Source organism: Protopterus annectens, chromosome 13.part0, assembly GCF_019279795.1.
Source record: "Protopterus annectens isolate FY-2018-M chromosome 13.part0, PAN1.0, whole genome shotgun sequence".
Classification (NCBI taxonomy): Eukaryota; Metazoa; Chordata; order Ceratodontiformes; family Protopteridae; genus Protopterus; species Protopterus annectens.
Genome location: NC_056747.1, coordinates 1,195,139,106 through 1,195,162,425, shown reverse-complemented (window position 1 = coordinate 1,195,162,425; position 23,320 = coordinate 1,195,139,106). Strand labels below are relative to the sequence as shown.

At 42.5% G+C, this 23,320-nt stretch overlaps 1 protein-coding gene across 1 annotated transcript in view; it reads right to left on the bottom strand.

Annotated features, from left to right (window-relative positions):
- MAP3K3 (mitogen-activated protein kinase kinase kinase 3) overlaps window positions 1-23,320 on the bottom strand; it is a 1,217,405-nt gene that overhangs the window by 260,282 nt on the left and 933,803 nt on the right. The window contains exon 15 of the mRNA XM_044055195.1: window positions 13,569-13,698. Within this exon, the coding sequence (XP_043911130.1) occupies window positions 13,569-13,698 (130 nt within the window). The remainder of the gene's footprint in view (window positions 1-13,568; window positions 13,699-23,320) is intronic.

The window sequence follows — 23,320 nt, the reverse complement described above, 5'->3', positions numbered from 1 at the left end:
GCCCCAAAGTAGGAAGCCAGGCTCTGGTGGTAGAACCCCAGCAGTGGAAAATAAATACCAATATGTCCCTTGTAAGGGAAGGAGAACAATAAAAAAGAATGGTAACAAAAGGAGAAAGAGGAGAAAGGGGGGTGGAGGGAGGGAAACCAGGACTGCAACAGTGAATACACTCGAACATCTACATTTATGGTAAGTGTACATAACTGTATTATGTTCTTTGTTTCACTGTTACAGTCACCACATTTGGGTAGATTCCCAAAGCTAAAGAAATGGGTGGAGGCAGTCCAGGAAGCTGGCTAGCATGCCCTGCAAGACTGCAGAGGCAAACCCTGCCCTAGATTTGGAGAAGAGAGGCAGGTGGTAATGCTTGGTGAAAACATGAACAGATGTCCAGGTGGCAGCCTCCAGGATGTCCCTGGTGGGGACTCCTCTGAAGAAAGCTGCAAAGGTGGAGGCTGCTCTGGTGGAGTGTGTCCTGACCCCTTGGGGGGAGGCTTACCATGCTGTTGGTAGAAGATATGGATGCAATGTGCTATCCATTTGGAAATGGTTTGCTTGGAGATGGCTTTGCCTACTTCCAGTGAAGCAAAGCTAACCAGCAATTGGTCAGACTTTCTGAAGGGTTTAGTCCTGTCCAGATAGTATCTGAGCTGTCTGTGCACATCTAGAGGGTGCAGAATCCTTTCCCCCACTGTTATGGATGTTAGGAAAGAAGGTGGGTAAATTGATGGATTGGTTAAGAGCCACACTGGACACCATCTGGGGCATGAAGGAAGAATTAATTCTGAGGGAAACCCTGTCCGCATGGAAGATGATGAAGGGTTCCACGGCCATGAGTGCTTGCAGCTCAGAGACTCTTCTGGCTGAAGTGATGGCCAGGAGGAAGGCCATCTTCCAGGAGACAAATTTTAGCTCTGCAGAAGAAGCTGGTTTGAAACGGGCCAAGACAAAATTAAGGTACCAAGCTGGTGTTGGTGCCCTTCTGGGTGGTCTCAAGTTGCTAGCCCCTCTGAGGAACTGCTTAATCAGAAGGTGGGGAAAAAGAGACTGCTCAATGGGAAAATGAGCAAAAATAGCAGAGGCATGAATTTGTATAGAGGAGAAAGGGACATCACTGTGCAGTAGGTCAGCCAAGTAATCCAGGATGAGAGGGATGGAGGGCTGTGACGTATTGGCCCATTTAGTCTGGATCTAGGTGCAGACCTTTTCCATTTATCTGCATAAGACTTTCTGGTGCTAGGGAGTCTGGCCTCTCGAACAACATTCAGAACCTGGTTACTGAGGATGGCAGATTGGTCAGGGGTTAGGATATAAGCCAAGCTGCCAAACTGAGTGCCTGCAATTGGGGTGGATGAATTTCCCTTCCCTCTGGGTTAGGAGGTTTGGAATCTGAGGAAGATTCCATGGAGGCAGAGGGGACAGGCTGCGAAGCAAGGGGTACAAGTGTGGTCTGGGCCAGTCTGGAGCTATGAGAATGGCCCTTGGCTTTTCCTCCCTTATTTTGGGCAGTACCCTGGGAATGAGAGGCAGGGGAGGAAAGGCATAGACAGAGAGGTTTACCTATGGAAAGGACAGGGCATCCACTTTTCCAAGCCATGCAGTGATGCTGCCTGGTGCAGAATTTGCTGAGCTGATTGTTGGTGTGGGAGACAAAGAGGTCGACCTCCGGGGTTCCCATTTCTGAGTCATTACGAAGAAATTGTTTCTGTTGAGCTACCACTTGTAGGGATCCCAGAGGTTTCTGCTTAATTGGTCTGCCAGGGAGTTGAGAGAGCTTGGCAGGTATTGTGTTAACAGGTGTATTTGCATGGAAGAGGCTGTGGACCAAAGGGTCATAGCCAGCCTGCACAGCGGGTAGGAGTGAGTCCCTCCCTGCTTGTTGATGTACCACATCACAGTGGTGTTGTCTGTTTTGATCAGAACCCCTGGAGAGAGAAGGGGTTTGAAAGCTATCAAGGCCTGCTGCACAGCCATCATCTCTTTTTGACTGATGTGCAGGGTAAGTTGCTGGGGGTTCCAGTGGCCCTGTATGCACCTGCTGTCCAGGTGTACACCCCAAGCATAGTCTGATGCATCTGGGGTGAGGGTCTGGGCGGCGCGGTGTGGTGAAAGGGGAAGTCCCTTGTTGTGGGAGCAGGCTGTTGCCCATCAAAGACATTCCTTCCCAGGCAAGGAATAATAGGCAGAAGAGTTTCCAGATCTTGAGAGTGTTGACACCAAAGGCTCTTTAGGTACCACTGAAGGTTCCTCATATGCAGTCTAGCATATGGAATGAGGAGTATCCAATAGGCCATGAACCCCAGGGCTTGCAGGATTTTCCTTGCAGAAAGCTGAGGCCTGGTTGCCAGTTGAGAAGCAAGCTGATAGGAAAACTTGTTTTTCTGGTGTAAAGCATGTCATGTAGGATGCTGTTTCCAGACTTGCTCCCAAGGAAGATTACCCTTTTGGTGGGTATCAGTTTGGATTTCTTTTCGTTGATTGTGTACCCTAGGGAGGTTAGTTGGTCCTTTACAAAGGCCAGGTCTTTGAACAGCTTATCCTAGCTGTCTGCCTGAATAAGGCAGTCTAAGTAGGGGTAAATTTGAATATTTCTTTGTCTGCAAAAGGCGATGGCCAGAGACAGGCATTTTGTGAAAACTCTGGGAGCAGTAGATAAGCCAAAGGGAAGTGCAGAGAACAGAAAGTGTTGAGATCTTGTCCTGAAGCGGAGATATTTTCTGCGGGACTCCCTGACAGGAAAGTGGAGGTACGCCTCTTTTAGGTCCAGGGTGGCTAGCTAGGCATCCTTGGAGAGCATGGGTAGCAGCTGTTGGAGGGTAAGCATTTTGAATTTTGGGATCACCAAAAGGTGTTTAGAATGGATAGATCGAGGATGGAGCACCAGGTGCCCTCTTTTCTGGGTACCAGAAAAAGTCTGGAGTAGAAGCCTTGGCCTTTCTGCTCTGCAGGAACGTGCTCTACTGCCCCCAAGGAGAGCAGGAAATGGATTTGCTTTAGAGCCTCGTCCACTGATTTGGTGGTAGATCTGGGAACCCTTTTAGGGTTGGAAGGGTGTGGAAGGAGAATTTGTACCCCTGAGACATGGTCAGAACCCATTGGTCCTTGGTAATGAAGGCCCAGGTGCTTGAGTGAAAGGAGAGTTTTCCTCCTAATGGGTATGTGAAGGTGGGCAGAGGCAAGGTTGGGAAGGGGCAGGTCATTGCAAGTTCTTACCATAAGGAGGTGGCTTAGAACTCCCTGGTTTTGAAGTGGAGGCAGACCACTGCTTAGATCTCTGCAACCCCTGGGGCTGCTGTCTGGGGGGTGGGGTCTGTTTCCACAGGACCTAGGCTGGCCCCGCAGTGCTTGGAGGGAAAATGCCTGCTGAATCTAGGGGGCTGAACCTGTAAGAAATCTTTAACAGTCTGCATAGATTTTGCTTTTTCTTCCATCTTTTTTAAGACCTCTTCTGCTTTACTGCCGAATAGGTTATTTTTGTGCAAGGGTGCATCCAACAATTTTGATTTGACATGGTCTGGCAGGGGTAGTTACTTAAGCCACGCATGTCTTCTAATTACAGATCAGGTGACTGCTGCTCTGCAAGAGGCTTCTAGGGCTTCAAAACCACAGTGCAAAGTGTGTTTAGTTACTTGACCAGCAGAATGCATTAAGTCCTGTAAATCTTTAGATTCTGCCCATGCAGGAAGGAATGAAATCTTTTGTTTAAGGAGTTCCAAGGTATGCTGCTGATACATAAGCATATGGAAGTGACAATTTAGTGCCCTGACAGCAAGAGTAGCTGAGGTGTATATTTTTTTAACCATCTGTCTACTGCTCGGGAATCCCTGTCTGAAGGGGTGGGATTCTTAGCTGAGGTTGCTTTAATTCCTTTAGGCCCTTGAGTAATGACCTCAGTGTCAGCTGTTGGATTTTTAAAAAGATATTTGTGAGAGTCAGGGACTCTGTAGTACCTATCAGGTTTTCTTGAAGCAGGAGGGAGGGCATCTGGAGTCAAGCTTGATTCAAGGAAGACATCATCCACCATATCTAGGACTGGGAGGATGACTAAGGGCCTGTGTTGTAGAAGGTCCAGGAACACAGAGTCTCTTTTTAGACTATGGGTAGTCTTGACTCTCCCATTGGAAATGCTCCCTTAAGGTATGCAGGGTTTCCCCAAAGGAAAAATCCTCTGGGGGAGAGGCTGAAGGTATGGATTCCTCTGCATCAGAATCCTCATATGTGGAGAGGGGCTGCATGTCTTCATAGGCCAATGCATCGGATTCATCTGACTCTTGCTCAGATAAAACTACTGGAGACAGATCTCTTTTCCTTTTTGAGTAAGTGGCTTGGTTTCCCCTAATCAGCATGGTAAGGTGTTCTGCCATTTTAAGCATTTGAGACTGAGGCAAGGGAGCAGGTGCCTAAGAATGGGTAGTCGGTTTCTTGAGTGTGGTTCGACCCCCGGTCCTAAGGAACTTTGTAGTTTTCGAAAGAATGGTAGCCATGAAAGAAGGTGTCAGACTATGTTGGGATTCGGTACTGTGAAGGACTTCCTTGGAAGCCGGTGCCTGCACAGCGGCACTGGACCCATCCAAGGTAGAGACGACCGCAGGATCCTTACGAAGAAGAGTTCTGAGGCATATTGGACTCCGAAAGGGTCTCTGTAGCAGCCTGCAAATTAACTGAAGTGGGCATCAGGGGCTGCAAAGGCACCTCACTGAGCTCCGGAGGACTGACTATTAACTTAATGGAAGCATCGTTGGAAGGTTTGGTCTTGTGCGGTCTGTCTCTGTCTTTACGTTTTTTCGGAAGATCTGCTGTCGGATGGCTTACCGAAGTCACATAGGAATTCGATGACTGTAAACGGAAATATCTGGCTACAATAAGGGCCTGACAATAGATAGTTCTGGTGTTAAAGCACAGAAGTGACGATGAGGGACGTCATGGCCTGGGCCTAGACAAGTGACACAGTAAGAGTGGAAGTTTTGGTGTGGCATCTGCTTTCCAAAGGCGAGACAATTATTAACTTTTACTGACATCTGTTATTGCAAGAAAAAAGGATCCCCAACGGGGTACTTAGCTTTCGAAGGCTTCAACTTCAATTCAGAAATGAAACTCTGGTAGCGGCCGACCGACACTCATGCGAACTTCTTCTGCTTTGGGCTCCACGGCAAGAAAGACTGATGGAATGGCATCGGATGCCTTCCTTTATACTACTGATGACCTGACATCAGTCTTCAAGTGACAGCAACCGACGCAGAAATCCTAAGTCTCTGGTATTTAGGCTAGCCGAGGGCTACCCTGGCAGGGATAACCCTAATGTGATGACTGCAACAGTGAAACACGAAGAATATCCATCGAAGAACTAGCAAGTTTGCAAACAACACAAGTAGAACAGATTATGTTATACAATTAGTGGTATGTTAACTTAGCTTTTCAAAGTAGTGTTAATACACGACAGTTTGACTTAACAGGACTTAGGCTCTATGGTGCATCTTGGGGTTTTGAAATAATGCAGATAAAAAGATGTAATAGCATCGTGAATGCTTTCATAAGAGTCCATCTGAAGAACAGATGATGAATCATAACATCTCAAAAATAAGCAAGCTACTAAGAGTTAAAACTACTCATACAAATCAGAATTTCACATGAGTTCATTGCAATGTTTCTTCTTTTTTCTTCTTTGCATCCCTGACTAGGGGAGTGAAACTTACAAAAAATGATTTGGTGCAAGTGTATCTTCAAATGGAAGTTAATGAGGCAAAAATTCTGTAGTGAACCTACAAAGACTTTTCCAGTATAAATGACTCATTTTCAAAGTGGCATTTGCACTTGTGGTTTGGCTGTATGCAAACAAGCAACCACAGGACTCAAAGAATCTCCAAGCTTTGGTATTACCTACATGATATCCAAGTGATTGGGAAAGAACAATGAATATGATATGTGATGAACTACAAAAGGTCCTACACATGGTGACAAGGTATGAGCTTAAGGCAAATACTGACAACCGGGAAGTCTTTAGAGATGACCCTCTATATGGTGGTTAGGTGACAGGCAAGACTAGACTGCAAAAGTCACAAAACAATTAATCAATAGATATCTGTGTGAATGTAGTTTCTAACAAATCTGTGTTTGTGGTAAAAGTGTAATTTTTCTTCCATGTCCACCACATATCCCATACAGAGAGCTGCATCCCTCTCACCCTTGACCAAAATATAACGAAGTCTGTGGGTTGTTGCAACAACTCCCCAGAGAAAAGCAAACTTCAAATAGTTCCAATAAATGCAATTCAAACAGGCAGTTTTTACCCAACTGTAGTACTACCACTCAAACAACTGTTTGCTTATTTTTCCACTTAACTATTATTTGATTAGAAACATGAAATATAAGCATGTTGCCTAAACATATGAAAATCTGTCTCCACATCTACTACATGAGTGTTTGAATCTTTTACATATGGCCAAATTAAAATGTTTTCACTTAGTAGAAAATGTTTTCACTTAGTAGAAAAAAAGAGAACTAAAGAGATTAACAGTGGTATGTTCATGAATACAAATGCATTACAGGCAAAATTAACAACAAAAAGGGGCAAATAAGGCCCTCATTTTGGTGGGAACGTACACCAGCCACTTGGAGGGTAGGGACAGGGCCACAGATGGAACCCCCCACCCCCGATAGTTGCCTGGTTGACAGCTATGCTTAGCTCTGCTCTTGACATGATGGAAAATAAACTGGCATGACCAATTACAGAAGGGCAATAGGGTAAGATGTTTAGTTGTCACTTTAGATTTAATTGTTTTTTTCTTTCAACATCCTCAAGAAAAATAATCACATACCTGTACAGTGAGAATTGCTAATTTTTCAATATGACCACTGCATAAAAAATGTACAGAAAAAGGGAAAAAAATGAGAAGTACATTTCTGACATATACACAAGGAGGATTAAAAAAATACCAATTTATAGGATTTTTTGTACTCACTTCAAGTATATATGCTATAGGCTAGAATGCATACCACACCTTTTGGCCCCTAAATCTGGACCAAAGCCCTAAAGGCGATGGTGTATCCATCTTTATAAAAAATACAGACACCTCCAGACTAGTTGCTCAACATAATGCATCAGAGATATTTCAGGTGCAACTAACACTGAATAAAACTGCAATCCAAGTTGTAGCCTGCTACAGATTAAGGCTCAACCTAATACCGGGAGACAACCCCTCCATCAACTGGGAGAATTACTCATGTAACAACTCATTTGCCCAACGTTTTCTGGAATTTATTAATTCCAAGACCCTAGACCAACACATTCTCACCCCCACCAGAGGTAGAAACATCCTTGACCTGGTCATTACAAACAAGGGGGACTGATGCTCTACACTAGTAATCAACTCCTCCCTGGTTAGATCTGACCACAGGTTAATCACCATGGATATCCACATCCCACCCTCACCCCCCATGAAGGAAACCACCGTGAAGAACTTCTCCAAAGCTAATTTTGAGCTTCTAAAAACAGAAGTGGAAAACTTCACGTCACCCATGCAAATGGAGATTGCGTGCATGGCTGCTGAATCATACACCAATGCACTGTATGAGCATATACACAAATGCATGGAACGGGCCATACCAAACAGAACCAAGACGCTCTCCTCCAAAAAAAGAAAGCCAATCTGATGGCCCCCTGCCACTAACAAACTCTACAACAGAAGGAAAAAACTGTTGCAGAAAAGGGTCAAGTCCCAAGACTTGACAAACTCCCTTGGTAACCTCAGCAAAAAACTGAGATCCCTCATCAAATCCTCTAAAACTAGTTACGAAAACAAAATTGCTTCACATACTTAAGATAACCACAAGGCATTCTTTAGTTATATCAAGAATCCGCATAACAATGTGCAGATTTGCTCTGAGCTACTGCACAACAGAACCACTTACACTGAGCCAACTAATATTGTCCATATCTTGGCAGACAGATTCAGTGCAAACTTTACCCCCCACCCCCTTCACCTCCTAAAGGGCCCATTCCCAATACCAGGAGTGCCAAATCCCTAATATCATGCTGCACAGGTAGAAACTGCACTGTTCAAAACCAAGAATACAGCTTCCATGGGACCTGATAATATACCTGGCTGTGTTCTACACGAATTATAAAGTGAATTGGCACCACACAAGTGCCCTGTTCAATCACAGCCTCACTTCAAGCTTTGTTCCCACCGAATGGCGCACCGCTACAGTCATTCCACTCCACAAAGGGGGAGCGACTACTGACCCTGGGAACTACTGCCCCATTAGTCTGATGAGCCTGATATGTAATGTTATGGAGCGCCATCATTACTGACCTTATAAACAGGAACATAGGGAACCTTCAAACTCTACCCCATGCAGTTTGGGTTTGTTAAGGGTAGATCATGCATGCTCAACCTGACAGACTTCTTTGAAGCGGTCACCAGAGCAGTGGATGAAGGCAAGGTAGTTCACACAGCCTACCTCGATCTTGCCAAGGCCTTTGACACCATCCCCCACTCAGGAATCATTGACACTCACTAACTTAGGCATAAACCCCTATGTCATAAGATGGGTTACCAACTGACTCACTGGCAGAACCCACACGGTGAAAGTAGTGGAGTCCAAATCTGACTACCAGGCAGTAACAAGTGGAGTCTCATAAGGATTGGTCCTGGGTCCTCTCCTGTTTGGCATCTACTTCTCTGAAGGTCAAGTCAACACAAAGGGACTCTTCTGGTTAACCAAATTCACGGATGACTGCAAACTGGGAGCTTTTATTGATTCTCAAGCTGATGTAGACATTCTACAAAAAAGCCTCACAGAGACCAACGACTGGTGCTAGAACCATGGGCTTAAGCCCAATGCTAAAAAGTGCATAGTCATTCCTTTCGGGAAGAACATGGTGCTCATGATGGTACCCCATTTAACTCTGAAGGTGTGATAAGAGATCTGGGGACACAGGTAGATAGCAACCTCTTTTTTGAGAACCATATTGCCACTGTCGTTAGAAAGTCCTTCTACGTGGCACACCTCATTACAAAAGGTTCCGTATCCAGGAAAAAAGAAGTCATAATCCTTCTCTGCTCGTCCCTCAGACCTATTATAGAGTACAATGCCCCATTCGGCATGTACCTCACTAGAGACCTTTAACAACTGGAGAGGCCACAAAAGTTCTTCACAAAGAAAATCTTAGGACTCAAACACATGCCCTATACAGAAAGGCTCAATCAGTCTCATATCACTTACTTAGAGGCAATCTCTGCTTGACCTACAAAAGCCATGTCTGACCCAGTGTTGTTAGACATGCTTCATCTGAAAAAATCTCAATTCCTCCATGTCACACATTCAAAGGACCTTAACCTCATCACCACAAGAAACAGAACCTGCTGGAGGGGCAATTTCCCAACCCAGAGACTTCCCATACTCTGGAATAAACTCCCCATTCACGTCAAGCAAAGCACCTCACTAGCCCTCTTCAAGAAAAATCTTGACAAATGGATGGGTAATAGGAAATTCACCTTGGGGATCACTTCAACGTTCTTGCTCGATAGGGGCACAGGGAACTAATGTCCGGCAGCAAGATGCCTGAGAATATTCTTGGGATAGGCTTGTATAGGCTCCAGGGCCGTTAGCCTAGTACACACCTATGAACCTATATAAAGATGAACTGGCAAATAAAGAAAAATAAAATAGAAAGTATACTAAACCCATATATGTATCGCTGCTGGTATCAACTGAAACCAACTAAAAGGAAAAACACCACATCAAAATACCCATTAATGTTTTAGTGCATTTGTCTTTAACTCACTAGACCTCCCTAAAATAGTTACACATCACCAATGAGCTACTTAAATACATACAAAGAATTATGTCACACATACTGTATATCCATTCACAAACTAGGACACAATCACGTGATGTAAACAGTGTGTGTGTGTGTGTGTGTGTGTGTGTGTGTGTACCCGCAACAATGAAAAAATTAAATAGAGTATTCCTTTTTTTTTTTTTTTTTTTTTTAACTCTCACTTGATATTTAGATGACCACTTAGCCCAGGAAACCTTCATACATCAAAGCGGTTTTGCCAGAAGAGCTCTCCGCACTTTAAAGTGGCGTTCCTTCTCTATAATCAGTGTTCAGCTGCTCAGTAAAGAAGAGAAACTTCTTAAATCCACTATAATACATCACGTTTTGCTCAAGTATATTAACATTTTTCTTCTTAATAGATAACACATTTTCATATATGTTTTCTGCAAGACTTCTCGTAGTTTTTCCAATATAATATACTGGACAAGTGGAAGACAAATATCACCTCAGGTAAAAGGGCCATTAGTTCTAAAAATGGTTTCAGCATTGTGTGCGCACGCGTGTGTGTGTGTGTGTGTGTGTGTGTGTGATATATATACATATATATATATATATATATATATATATACACACACACACACACACACACACAAACACACATTGCAGTGTGTGCACTCACACCATGCATGTAGAGTAATTCAGGGGGTCTGGCATGAAATGCACACAATATCTTGTATTTTACTTTTACAGAACAGATTATATAGTTCCTTAACTCTAAAATGTAAGATAGTATCACATAAGCCAAAGTCTGACATATTTCACGTATCCATTATTTTTTTCAAGTGTTACTGACCACAATGAACTAGGTTAGCTGCCTCAGTTTGTACAATTTGTGCAGGTTTTAATAAAAGTACAGTGACTTCAGGAGTGGTTTTCCTACTACTGTCTTTATATATTTAAGCATTTTTTGTAATGCCAATTTTTTAATGTAGTTTAGCAAAACAGTGAAGATAGTATTAGAATCTGATAGTTTCAACAGACAGAAGTGGGATAATTTTGCCTGGGATCTTACCTTCCAAATGCTAGTTGCAGACAGCGCTTTGCTTTACTTTACTTTTTAACTGTTTTCATTCAGATTTGAACACATTTCAATTCTACAGGGATGCATTATGTGGAATGGCTGCTTCTGAGGGCAAAAGTGTAGTTTGCAGTTGAAGTTACTATTTTTTCGCAATGAAATGAAAATCTGTGTTTGGAGATTTGGTTTTACGTGGGCTGGGGAGTTGCAGGGTTGTGTGCAAGTCTTTCTTTTTTTTTTGTGTCTACAACATATGAACTTTCTTAGACATGGCATGTTTAGGGGAATTTTAACAGGGTTGATGAGTTGCCAAGAAAGTATATATATATATATGTATATATATATATATATATAGAGAGAGAGAGAGAGAGACACACACACACACATGTGTGTGTGTCTATACAGTTTCAAAGTTCAAGTAAACAGAAAAATACTTGCACAGTGACCAATATATAACCCATTACCTGCAGTCAATCTGCTATGCGGATTGATACAGCATACATATACAGACTTAAATTTTTACCTAGACAGTCTTTCAACTGGTGAGGTATTACACGGCTCAATAATGGTGCAGATACTGTTTAGCATATCCATATGTGATATAACAGAATAATGAAAGACATGATCAATCCAGCGACACCACCAAAACTCATACAACATGTAAAAATACTGACCTTCAGCTATACCTGGTAAAATGAACACAGCTGAACAGATGGACAACTATGATTTAATGTAGAAAGTACATTATCATCTCTGTACAGACAAGTGCACCTCCAGGCATTTCTGCAGTTACCTCCTACCAATGCCTCCAGGCGTCAAATATTGCTTGTTCATATTTGCATTAATAATTCCAAAACCATGTCACATACAAGGTATCAGAATATTTCTTCTTAAAGCATACATGATGGCAAACATAACTGTACTGATATTTGACCTCTGCCTCTGTGTAATGCAGCTAAAAAGATAATGATTTGTATACAGTTTATTAGTATTGTAATAATTTTCATATTTCTCTAAATATCTCGACATTAAGGTAACACAAATAGAACAGCATAGCCTCAATGAAAGCTCATAGCTGTATGAAGAAAATCCTGCTGGCAGTATGTGTCTTGCTTGAATAGTTACTGAGATAACATAAGCTGTTTATAAAACATTACAAAATTAATATTCACTGACTTTGTTTTGCCTTATAAAATCCAGTTGAACGCATTAAACTAAATGTATGCAACTAAATTTAAAGATCAACTTAACCTTAATAGTTTGCCATTTATAGTTTTCTAGTAACAATTATGATCCCAGAAATATGAATATTTGTTTGAACTGTAAGGTGTTAACTCCCCCCACCCCCTGGCTCAAGCCACACCCACTGGGAGTTGAAAGCACACACTCAAGAGTACTGTACTGGAGGGAATGAGTTATGCAATCTGGAGAACTCTGACACAGAAGTATAGACTTGGATGAGCAGATCAAAAGAACTACATGGACAGGAAGAAACTCTGGGAATAAGACTAACTTCAAATATACAACAGTGCAAGTAGGCTGCTGCCAAGTGCTACAGGACTTATGACTGCACCTTTGGGTGGGGGTGGTGGGTGGGCTTGTGGAGTCATTCACTGTACAGGGACAAGGCAACAGTTCGGAAACATCTGGGGAAAAGTACACAGTTACTAAAGCATTAAAGAAATAAGGACATGAAGACAGTCAACAGTGTGCAGAGGACTCCATTAATAAAACCAGTAGGCGGCAGTAAGAAGAAAGGTTGACAGCACTGGGCATGTACACCCTGTAAATAGAAAGGAGTCTGGGAACTTGATATGGGTTATGATATCATCACTAGTTAGGTGGAAGCTGGTGTTAAGAAGCAGGCAGAAAGAAATAGTGGGCACAGCTGGCAAAATGGCAAACTGAATTTTCAAGGTTCAAATTCAAGTTAAGGGACTACTTTTTTATATACACAAGGGACAATAAAGCACTGGAATAACTGGATAGAAAAAGTGCTGGCATGTACATCACTACAGGGATTCTCATGTCAGAAAGACTTGATCGAATCAGGTGGCCTTTTCTTAAATTCACATATTTATATCCATGACAAGTCAACTAAATAAGTAATGTACTAACGTTTAAGTTAATGATGGATTTAGTTTAAGAATGCAAAAAAACAAACAGGCTTTCTGCTAGCAAAAAGGTCATCAGTGAGTTCAACAAACAACATGTAAGACTGGGTAACAAGAATGGAAAACATGCTATTTGCAAACATTTTTGATATGAGACGAAAATATTTTCACAGCATGCCACGCATAACATGAATGTTAAAACACAGTCATGACCTGGGCTGTCTTTCAGAGTGAGATAAACATGACTACGGTGAAATGCAGTTGTCAGCATTAGCTAGCGACTGCCACATACACAACAAGTAGTGCTGCTCTTGCTAACATTGCCATGGAGGACACCGATTCTCCCCATCACCTCTAAAAGGGAATACACCATCTAATGAATTGAGCAAAACCTATACAGCATCATCTCACAGAAGTGTTGGAGGTAACAGAATCAACTAATGCACAATTCTGGTCCCAAAATAAAAGATTCTGGATGCACAACATGTTCAGTCATAAAGGAAGTGATCTGAAAATGGTTTCTGACTATATCTACCTGATGGTGGTGGTCACATGACATGCTCTGGAAATTAAGGGACACAGCACACCTTACCTTTTATATCCCTGTGTACTATCATGTTGCTATGTAGGTATGACAACCCTTCTAATATTTGGCGTGTATATTTTCGTGTAACATTTTCTGTTAACGCTCCGTATGCTTTCAACTGATCCTTCACTGAACCCTAAAAATGGAAAAACATTTGTTGTTTTAGTTTCCTTTAAATAAAATTAAGACTCTGAAATAACCTTGCACAAGTCAAATAAATATGAGCTTGTACACTTGTATTTGCTTCAGCAGTTTTAAATTATGACCCTGAGCTATATGAAGACATTAAAGCTTTTCTTCAATAAAATGCTAAACAATGAAATGTTTTGAACTATATTTTTTAGTACTAACCCCAAAAAATATAACAGTAGATTATACAGTACTATTTCTAATATGGATGATACTACCTTCAACTTACACATTTAGATATTCACCCACATAAAAAAAAAAAAAATACTTCAAAAGTGCAGAACTTGCATGAATCAGATGAAAACAAAAGGACATCAGAGAAGATAAAGCTGAAGGATTAATTCAGTGCAGATTAGGAAAAAATTGGAAGAACGACTAAACTTTGCATGTATGGAATGGCTCAAAAGCAACACAAGTAATGCAACCACACAGCAAGCTTCATACTTGTATGTAGTACTTGACAATTTAACAACAGGATAAATACTCTACCTATAGCCCAGTACATTGGCCTAAAACATAAAACAGTGGCATGGCTTGTGACACTTTCAGTTCTGTTTTCAGAAAAGGGTAGCAGTACATATGCCTTGAATAGAGGCAAATAATGTCTCTGACCCTTGGGCTATAAAGCCCTCTGGGACCTAAACCTTACTGTCCTCATGCCTGCTCCCTCGCCAGATCATATACCTATGGCAGGTATGAGTGTATCTCACCTTCAACCACTTAGGCACCTATGGCAGTGGAAAACAAGACTAACTTGGAGAAAGAAAGGTGGCAGCCCACACTGTAGCAGTAATCCTCAAATATCTACTGTAGCATAACTACTCATCCACAGGAAGAATATTAAAGCTGTCCGATGCCCCACTGCTTTGTAAGACTGCAACAGCAAATTGTGTCTAGCATTACGATCCAGCTCAAGCTTAGAATATTTTGAAAAATATGCAAAGTCATCTAAATGGTTGCCTCACAAATACTGTATTCTGATACATTCCTAAAGACTGCTGTGGTGGCTGATGCCCTGACAAAGTAGGATCTCAAAGGATCCTCACAGGTCCATTACCCTCATAACTAAATAATGCACCTGGCCTGCCCCTTAGACAATATTTGGGAGTGGCATAATGGGTAAGGGGGGGGGGGGTTGCCTCATAGACACAAGGTTTGATTCTCACCTTGGGAAGCATGGCTAGGCTTAAAAAGACTCCAAGTCTTTAGCCTCGTAATCATTTATGAACCTATGAAAACAGCTAACCCTATTTGCCTGACATGGAACAAACAAAACAAAAAAATGATCTGACTACCTTAGATGCTCCATTCTTGATGTACAGTTTCTGAATTGTCTAAGGACACCAAAAAAATATAACATACTTTTTTCCCTTGCTCTTTCAGTTTGTATAAAAGACATGCAACTATACATATACACACTGCGTGAAGTTCAGATACTATCTTGGGCAAAAAGGAAGGGGTGGTCCTACAGCTCACACCAACTGTATGGATCACTGTGCAGGGTTTCTTACACACAGGACTGCAATTCAGAAATTCTCCTACCTGAGGTGATAGCTGCCAAGACAGTACAGTTGTGTTATGAACTTAATCAGAGATGTAAATATTTGAATACATTCACTGTTGTAGTCATTAGTTCTTGGTGTGTCACTCTGCAGGTAACCCAGCCAGCCTCGTTGCCACAGCTGTATATTTCACCAAAAGTTCATCCAGCTCCCCCCAACTGTCATGTAAGGATATCAGTGGTATAAAGAGGGACCCTGGCATCAAAGCTCAAGTGGACCAAAAAGGCACAGTCACCAGAGTCACATGTCTACCTCAGAATTCCCAATGTCCATCTCCAGAAGTATGGCAAGAGTAAAGAGGGAATAAGGCCTGGTAAGGAGATAATAGGGAAGGTGAAATGTGGATCATATGGGAAGCCACCCCAGTCAAGGGTACCAAGGAGAAAACGGGGGTGGGGTGGGACAGAAACTGGACTACGAGTGACTATAGTCCACCATCTACATTTATAGCAAGTTCTTAAACACATGTGTACTAAGTTCATCATATTCACTGCTACAGTCAATGTTGAAAGTGGACAATAGGAGAAAACTTGTTAGGATATTAAGTCTTGCAGAATACCAGAAGGAAACCAATTTCTAGCTTGAGAGTCAACCCCAGATTAAAGTGCTTTGACAATGCATGCACCAAGGGCCAAGTGTAGGATAGAAAGAGTGCGGAGATCCCCCTCTGAGGTTCACTGTGGTGGCTTCACTGCCTCTAGCAGAATGTGTCATGCCTAAAACAATTTTACCATGAGCAGAGTGGCAATAAGAGACAACGTACAAGAGATGTGAAAAGAGTGACTGGGTTCCCCTCCTTTCCCTTGCCATAGAAGCAAATAGATGGTCTGCCTTTCATCCATCATAGTCATCCCTTTGCACAAAAGATTTGCCACTACTGACCCTGGTAACTATCGCTCCATTAGCTTGACAAGTCTGATCTGTAAGGCCATGGAGCGTATTATTATGGACCTCATAAACAAGGATATAGGCAATCTCCAAGCACTTCATCCCACCCAGTTTGGATTCGTCAAGGGCAGATCTTGCCTCTTGAACCTGGTTGACTTTTTTGAAACTGTCACTACGGCACTGGATGAGGGAAAGTCAGTACACACAGCTTTCCTTGACCTGGCCAAAGTCTTTGACACAATCCCCCACTCGGGCATCATCAAAAGGCTAACAGAACTTGGTGTAAATCCCTATCTCATCAGGTGGGTGGCCAACTGGCTCACTGATAGGATCCACAAGGTCAAAATAGGTGCCACTACCTCTGATAGCAGACCTGTCACTAGTGGTGCCCCCCAGGGATCTGTCCTGGGACCCCTATTGTTTGGCATCTACGTCTCAGAGGTCCAGGCAAAGACAAAAGGCCTGTGGCTGACCAAATTTGCAGACAACTGTAAGTTGAGTGCTGTCATTGATTCCCTAAATGATGTTCACATACTTCAAAATGGTCTCACAGTTAAAATGATTGGTGCTAAAGTCATGGTCTTAAGTTAAATGCCAAAACAGTATCATGCCATTCAGAAAAAACATGACACCTACTGATTACCACATTAGCAGCAACCCCCTAAGCACACAACCTGTGGTGAGAGACCTGGGTACACAAGTTTATAACAATTTCACATTTGATCATCATGTAGCAGCAGTGGTCAGAAAAGCCTTTTACTTGGCTCATCTCATAAGTAAAGGGACTGCATCCAGAAAAAAGGAGGTTATTACCTCTGTGTACTCCTCCCTCATTAGGCCAATAATTGAGTACAACACCCCGTTTGCTATGTACCACTCCAAACACCTGCACCAACTGGAAAGGCCACAGAAATACCTCACAAAGAGAATCCATGGCTTCTATCACCTGTCCTATGTCGACAGGCTCAAATCACTGTCACTGGTATTATACAGATTGCTCACAGGTGAACTGTGTCTCACCTACAAGGCAATCTTAGACCCTGCTCTACTAGAGATGCTCCATATCCGTAAATCTAACTCCTCTCTTAGTACAATATCAAAAGGCTTAAATCTAATATGTGACATTAACAAAACTTGCTGGAGAGAGAGGTTTGTCTCCCAAAGGCTGCCCCGTCTCTGTAATAGACTCCCCATATACGTCAAGCAAAGTACATCGCTGACCCTCGAAGTGCAACCCTGATGAGTGGATGGGCTACCACAAATTTGTCCCAGGGGTTCCACCTGTGTTGACAGGGGCAACAGGTGCTGACTGTGGTTTCTTTTCTGGGGATAAACTCTTGGCTAGGCTTGCAAAGGCCCAGGACCATGAGCCTAGTAATCTCCCATGAACTCTGTGCAGGTAAAACCTCCAGTGTCTAAACATATCCAGGGAATGAAAGGGTTTTGCTTTTGCTTGTTTTGAGGGCTAGAAAAGAACACAGATAAATGAATGTCTAGACTCTGGGACAACTCTGTGATGACTTCAGACTCAATAGACAGACTGGTGTGAAGGGACACCATGACCTGATGAAAGACTAAAAAGGACTCTCTGCACATCAGAGGGACCGTACAGTTTTCAGATCCTTTAATGGAAGTGACAGCCACCCAGAACAGCATCTTCCAAGAAAAGAAAAACTGAAGGATGACACAAATGGATCTATGGTCAGTTCCCCTAAAACACAGTTAAGATCCGTTGGTGAAGCTAATGTCTCTCTCTCTCTTCTTGCAGGTCTAAGATGCAAAACTCCTTTTACAAGCTGTTTTCTTGAAGGCTTAAAGTACTAAGAGTGTGTGTGTGTGTGTGCGGGGTCCAAGGCAATCAGGCTGAGACAGAAATATGAACCTTTAAAGATGCACAAGAAAGTAAGAAAACCGGTAATCCAGGACCAGTGCTACTTGTGCCTTACTTGTGCCTTTATCTCTACATGGGCAAAAAGTGCGTGTGGGGAGATTTTTTTCTAATATGTACATGTAATTTTCTAGTATTTGGTTTCCTAGCCTCCATCTTGTTTAACATGTCCTCACAGTAGATTTACAGTTAACTGTATTTGGACACTAATGGGTCAAGTCAGAACACACATTTCCAGACTGATGCACTGAAGACATGACAGCCAACCCAGGAATGAGCAACTTCTTTGAACAGCTTTAATGAATCAATACTTGTCTATCAATCGGGAACATATTCCAATATAGTGCAAGGACCATTGAAATATCTGCCTCAACTGTATTGACACTTGTGGCATGCAAATATATTGTGCTGTCAACTCTTTCAAGTCCCAGTTGCAACCTTAATCCATCATTTAGAATAACAAAAGGAATAATTATACTCTACTACTGGTCAAAAACATGAAGTACACAGGCTTACAAGAATATTAGGTGATCTAGTTCTTATGTACTTGTACAAAAAAACTCCCACTACTTTCATTGCTTTAGTTCTGGTAGAATTTGTGTTAATGCTAAAGCACATAAGTCTTACCAAAGTCTTTTATATAGTCACTCACTTTCAGACTATTAGTATCCAGAACAATTGGCTTGGTAAGGCATGCTGAGCAAACATGCATGACTTTGCATATTACTCAAATTTAAAGCCTTGTTCTTGAACTACTGAGAAACCGAGATTAGCTTAATGACAATAACAGTAATTATCTCAAGTTACAACTGCATTCATTTTAATATCTGCACACTTGTCCAACTTCCTCCAAGCACTTGATAGTAAATTTGAAAAACAATGTTATACAAAAAAGGGCCAAGCACAGCTCCCTGAAGTACGCCACAGCAAACATGGCTCTACTCAGATGAATGACCATATGTGCAAACTCGATGCACTCTCTCATTTAACAATAAATAACTCAAAATAATTACAAAACGTCTTACTGATCACAGTATGAATATCAATAACTTTAAGCGGTAAACTACCAAAGGCCTTAGCAAGGCATAAAAATACAGCAGTGATGCCCAGATCTATCTTCAATGCCACGCTTGTAGGTTTCTAAAATTAAACATGGTATTATACACTGGAACAGCCTTTCTAAAAATGTGTTATATCAGTGTCACTACAATTGTTTGAGAGGTGTTTGTTTACTGTTTGAGAAAGCAGCACAGTATTTACAGAAAACTGAAATCAGCTTGATTGGAGTGCATTTCTCAATAACAGCCCTACTCAACACCCCCTCCACTATATAGTGGAACAATAATGGCCAACCTCCATGCCAAAGGACCAAAACAGATGGCTGTGCTTAAAATTTACTGAACTCTCTGGGCACTTCACCAGACCCCCACAACACAGATGCACTGAGTTTTATTGAGTAATCCTGCAACCATGTCACAGGTAAGAGTTGCACATGTGCCTAGTTAGTATTAATATGAAATAATACAAGCTGTTAGCCTTAGAGTTTCCAGGATGGACAGCAAAAGAAACTCTATTTTATGTCAGTGGGCCCAACTGTAGGCAACTAAGGCAATCCTTTCTACTTCTCCTTAGCTAGTCTGTGTAGGAGACAGAATCAGTGTTGTTCTGTTCAAAAGAAGCCACCATGGTTACTGATCAGAAGTGTCATCCAGCATTCCGGAAAGGACTGTCCTAGCAAAGACTGCCCTGGACCTGTTAGAAGCATCAATTTTGTAGTGTTTGGTAAAGGTGTATACAGACAACCATGTAGCCACTTAGTGCCTATTCTTTTGTAGAAAGCCCTTGAGGAAGTGACTGCCCTAGTAGAATATGATGTAGGGCAGGAAGGTACAGTCTTTCCTTAGTCTGAGTAGCAGAAAGAGACGGGCGTTGAAATCCAAGCTAAAATAGTTTGTTTGGAGACCGGCTGACCCAACTTAGCTGACAAATAAGACATGAAAAGCTGGTTAGTCTTCCCGAACACTTTAGTTTTGTCCACGTAAAATCGGAGTTGTCTATGTCTACACAATGTAAGATTCTTTACCCCTGTTTTGGGGTTTAGAAAAGGTGGGTAGATGAATGGCCCGACTGAGAGCTTGTTCACTACCTTAGGCAAGAAGGATGGGTTAGCCCTAACAGAGAACATTGTGTTTGTCAAAAAAAAAAGGGGGAAATGGCCAAGAGAGTGTGATGCTCATAAATCCTCCAAGTGGAGGTGAGGGTCAAAAGGAGGATGGTTTCCCAAGTACAGAATTTTAAAGAAACTAGAAGCTGGTTCAGAAGGAGGCAGAGTAAGCATTTTAACACAAAACTAAAATCCCAAGGTGGAGAGACGGGTTTTCCTGGGGAGTAAGATGCATAAGCCTTTAAGGAAAAGCTTGACCTCCAGTTTAGCCATAAGTCGGGGACTAAGAGGGAGGCAAACCCTGATAGCAAACAAATGAGTTTTTATGGAACAGTACATCAAGCTTGATAAAGTAGTAATTTGCAGAAGCACTGCACAACCATAGGGACCGGTGCTAAGAGTGGGCCTTGACTGCAGCAGGAGAAAGAGAAATTGTTTCACTTTGCAGTGTAAGCTTTTCTACTGGCAGATCTCCAAGGCTAGGAGATGCATGCTCTTGAGGTATTACAGTCCGATCAGCCACACGGTCAATCTGAGATGGAAGATTTGGGTGGAATAGCAAGTGTTTTTGCGGAGTTATAAGGGCTGGCTGTTCAGGAACTCTCCTGTAACTTCCCTTTGTCAGGTGAAATAGCAGGGAGAACCAATGCTGCCTTGGCCAAAATGAAGCTAGTAACAGGAGTTTGGGCATTTCCTTTTGTGCTTTAGAAGAGGAGGCAGAGGAAGAAAAATCACAGATGAACCTCCCTGCTCACTGGAAAGAGAAAGCATCTGTCCACTAGGCTGTGGGACAAGTGTCCCTGGTGCAGAACCGGGAAGCTTATGGCTGCTTGGTGAAGCAAAGAGGTCTATCTGAGAGGTGACCCACTGAAGTGATATTATTGGGGAAGACCTCCTGATCAGAGTCCACTCATTGGGTTACTCCAGGGAGTGATTCAAGCAGTCTGCTACCACACTGTCTTGAGAAGGGATGTATGTTCATTTATGTTGCCAAATGCCATGCCTCCTGAGACAAACTGCATAGCTGGGAAGACTTTTTATGTGCCACGACTGTATTGTTATCTGTGAATACTTGTAGCGGTCCTGGTTTCCAAAGGGGGATAAAAACCTAGACAGCTTGCAGAACAGCTCCATTTTCTTTAGGCTGATGTGTTGCTTCAGGAAGTGGGTTTGCCATTTCCCCTCTACTCAGTGTGATCCTGTCTACGGCCCCCACGCTTCATCAAAAGTGTTGATATGAATTTGTTGAACAGGAAGAACAGGTGAAAAAGGTAAACCTGGGTCGAAGTCCCTTCTACCTGAAAAGCTCTTTTTTGAGAAAAGGGAGGAGGGGGATTCAGGGTGTCCAAGGGGTGGTAGTGTACCCCGACTACAGATACTACTGGGTTTTCCTCATGTGAAGCCTGGCCAGGAGGAGCATAGAAATGGTGGCTGCCATGAACCCCAAGGTCCTTAAAATTTCCCTTGCTGTTCAATGGGGTTGTGGAAGACAGGTCTTGGAAGTAACTGGACAGACTAAGAACCTTTTCCTGGGGAAGGAAGGCATGGACTTTTCTGTCTCTCCAGTCTGCATTCCAGCAACACCAGCTCCTAGATAGGTATCATGTGTGATTTTGTTTTTGTAGTTTATGGTAAAACCCAGAGCTGTAAGAAGATGAAGGGTGAATTGAAGATGCTGCAGAAGAATGTCTGGGGAGAAAGCCTGGATCAGATCATTGTCCAAACAGGGGAAAATCTGAATTCCTAGAGTATGTCAGAAAGCTACTACAGGCACTAGGTACTTTGGGAACATTCTTGGGGCTGTAGACAGACCAAAAGGCAGGGCAATAAACTGAAAATGGGAAAAGCCAGATAAAAACCTGAGGAACATTCTCTGCAGGAAAGATGGAGAGAGATGTGCAGGTAGATGTCCTCCAGATCTGCTGATACTAAGAAAGCCTGTGGCAATATGAAAAGCAAGGTCTGAAGGGACAGCATTTTGAAAGAGGCTTCCTTAGGTAAGTCTTCAGGGTCTAGAATGGGACTCTACTACCCGTATTTTCTTGGCACTAGAAAAATACCTGGAATAAAACAGTTTTCCTATGAATTCCTTTGGGACTTGTTAGATGGTCCTCCAATTTAAGAGGTCTTGAATAATGTGGGTCAAAAGGCAAATATGGTTTTGAGGAGGTGGCGACATGCCTCTCAGAGGTTCAGAGGGGAATGCTTAACCTATCGCCACCTCTGATGCTAGAGAGGACCCACTTGTCTGTGATAATATTTTATCCAACACTGCTGTTAAATAGAACAATAACCAAAAAAAAAAAAAAAACAATATTTTCCCACCTGGCCAGGGAGAGAGAGCGAGTCTTTGGGACAGAGGGAAAGTGGGGCTGGGAAGAAAAAGGTGGGTGTGGCAGAAGTAGTCACAGACTTTTGCCAGAAAAGGGAGGCCTCCAAATTAGAGTTTTCCTTTGTGGATTTCAGAACATCTTTTCCTAGGGATTGTTCTTTCTACACTGCCCTACGGTCCTTCTAATGAAGGAAGTAGCTTTGGCTTGGTATTTCCTATGGTATCTAGGAACTGAGAAGCGTATGATCTGCCTTCAGTCTTTCACGGTTTTACCTTCGTCTTCGAGTTTTGAAAAGAGTGGACACTAGAGAGTCAAACACCAAGTATTTGTCCAAAAGTGAATCTACAATTTTAGATCTGAAATCCTCAGGTATAGGTTGAGATTCAGAAGCCATATCTGTGGATAACTGCTCCAGTAGTAGCTGCTTTAGAAGACATACCTACACACCATCATAACTGCACTTAACGCTGGGTCTGGCAATCACAGTGGCCTGCGAAAGTAAGATCTGCACCTACTGCTTAGAGTCAGAAGTGGAAGCAACCAAGATAACATTGTTTAATGAGGCCAGAACACAGATCAAATACTTATTAATTGCCCTGAAAAGTAAGGGTAACAGAAGTGTAAACCTTCGTTCCTCATATAACCATGACTCTATCTTTGTCTGTAGGTACGGAATTATGACTTGGCAGCAGCTTATAGGACTTGTTTGAAGAGAGAAACCAACCTTTTTTTTT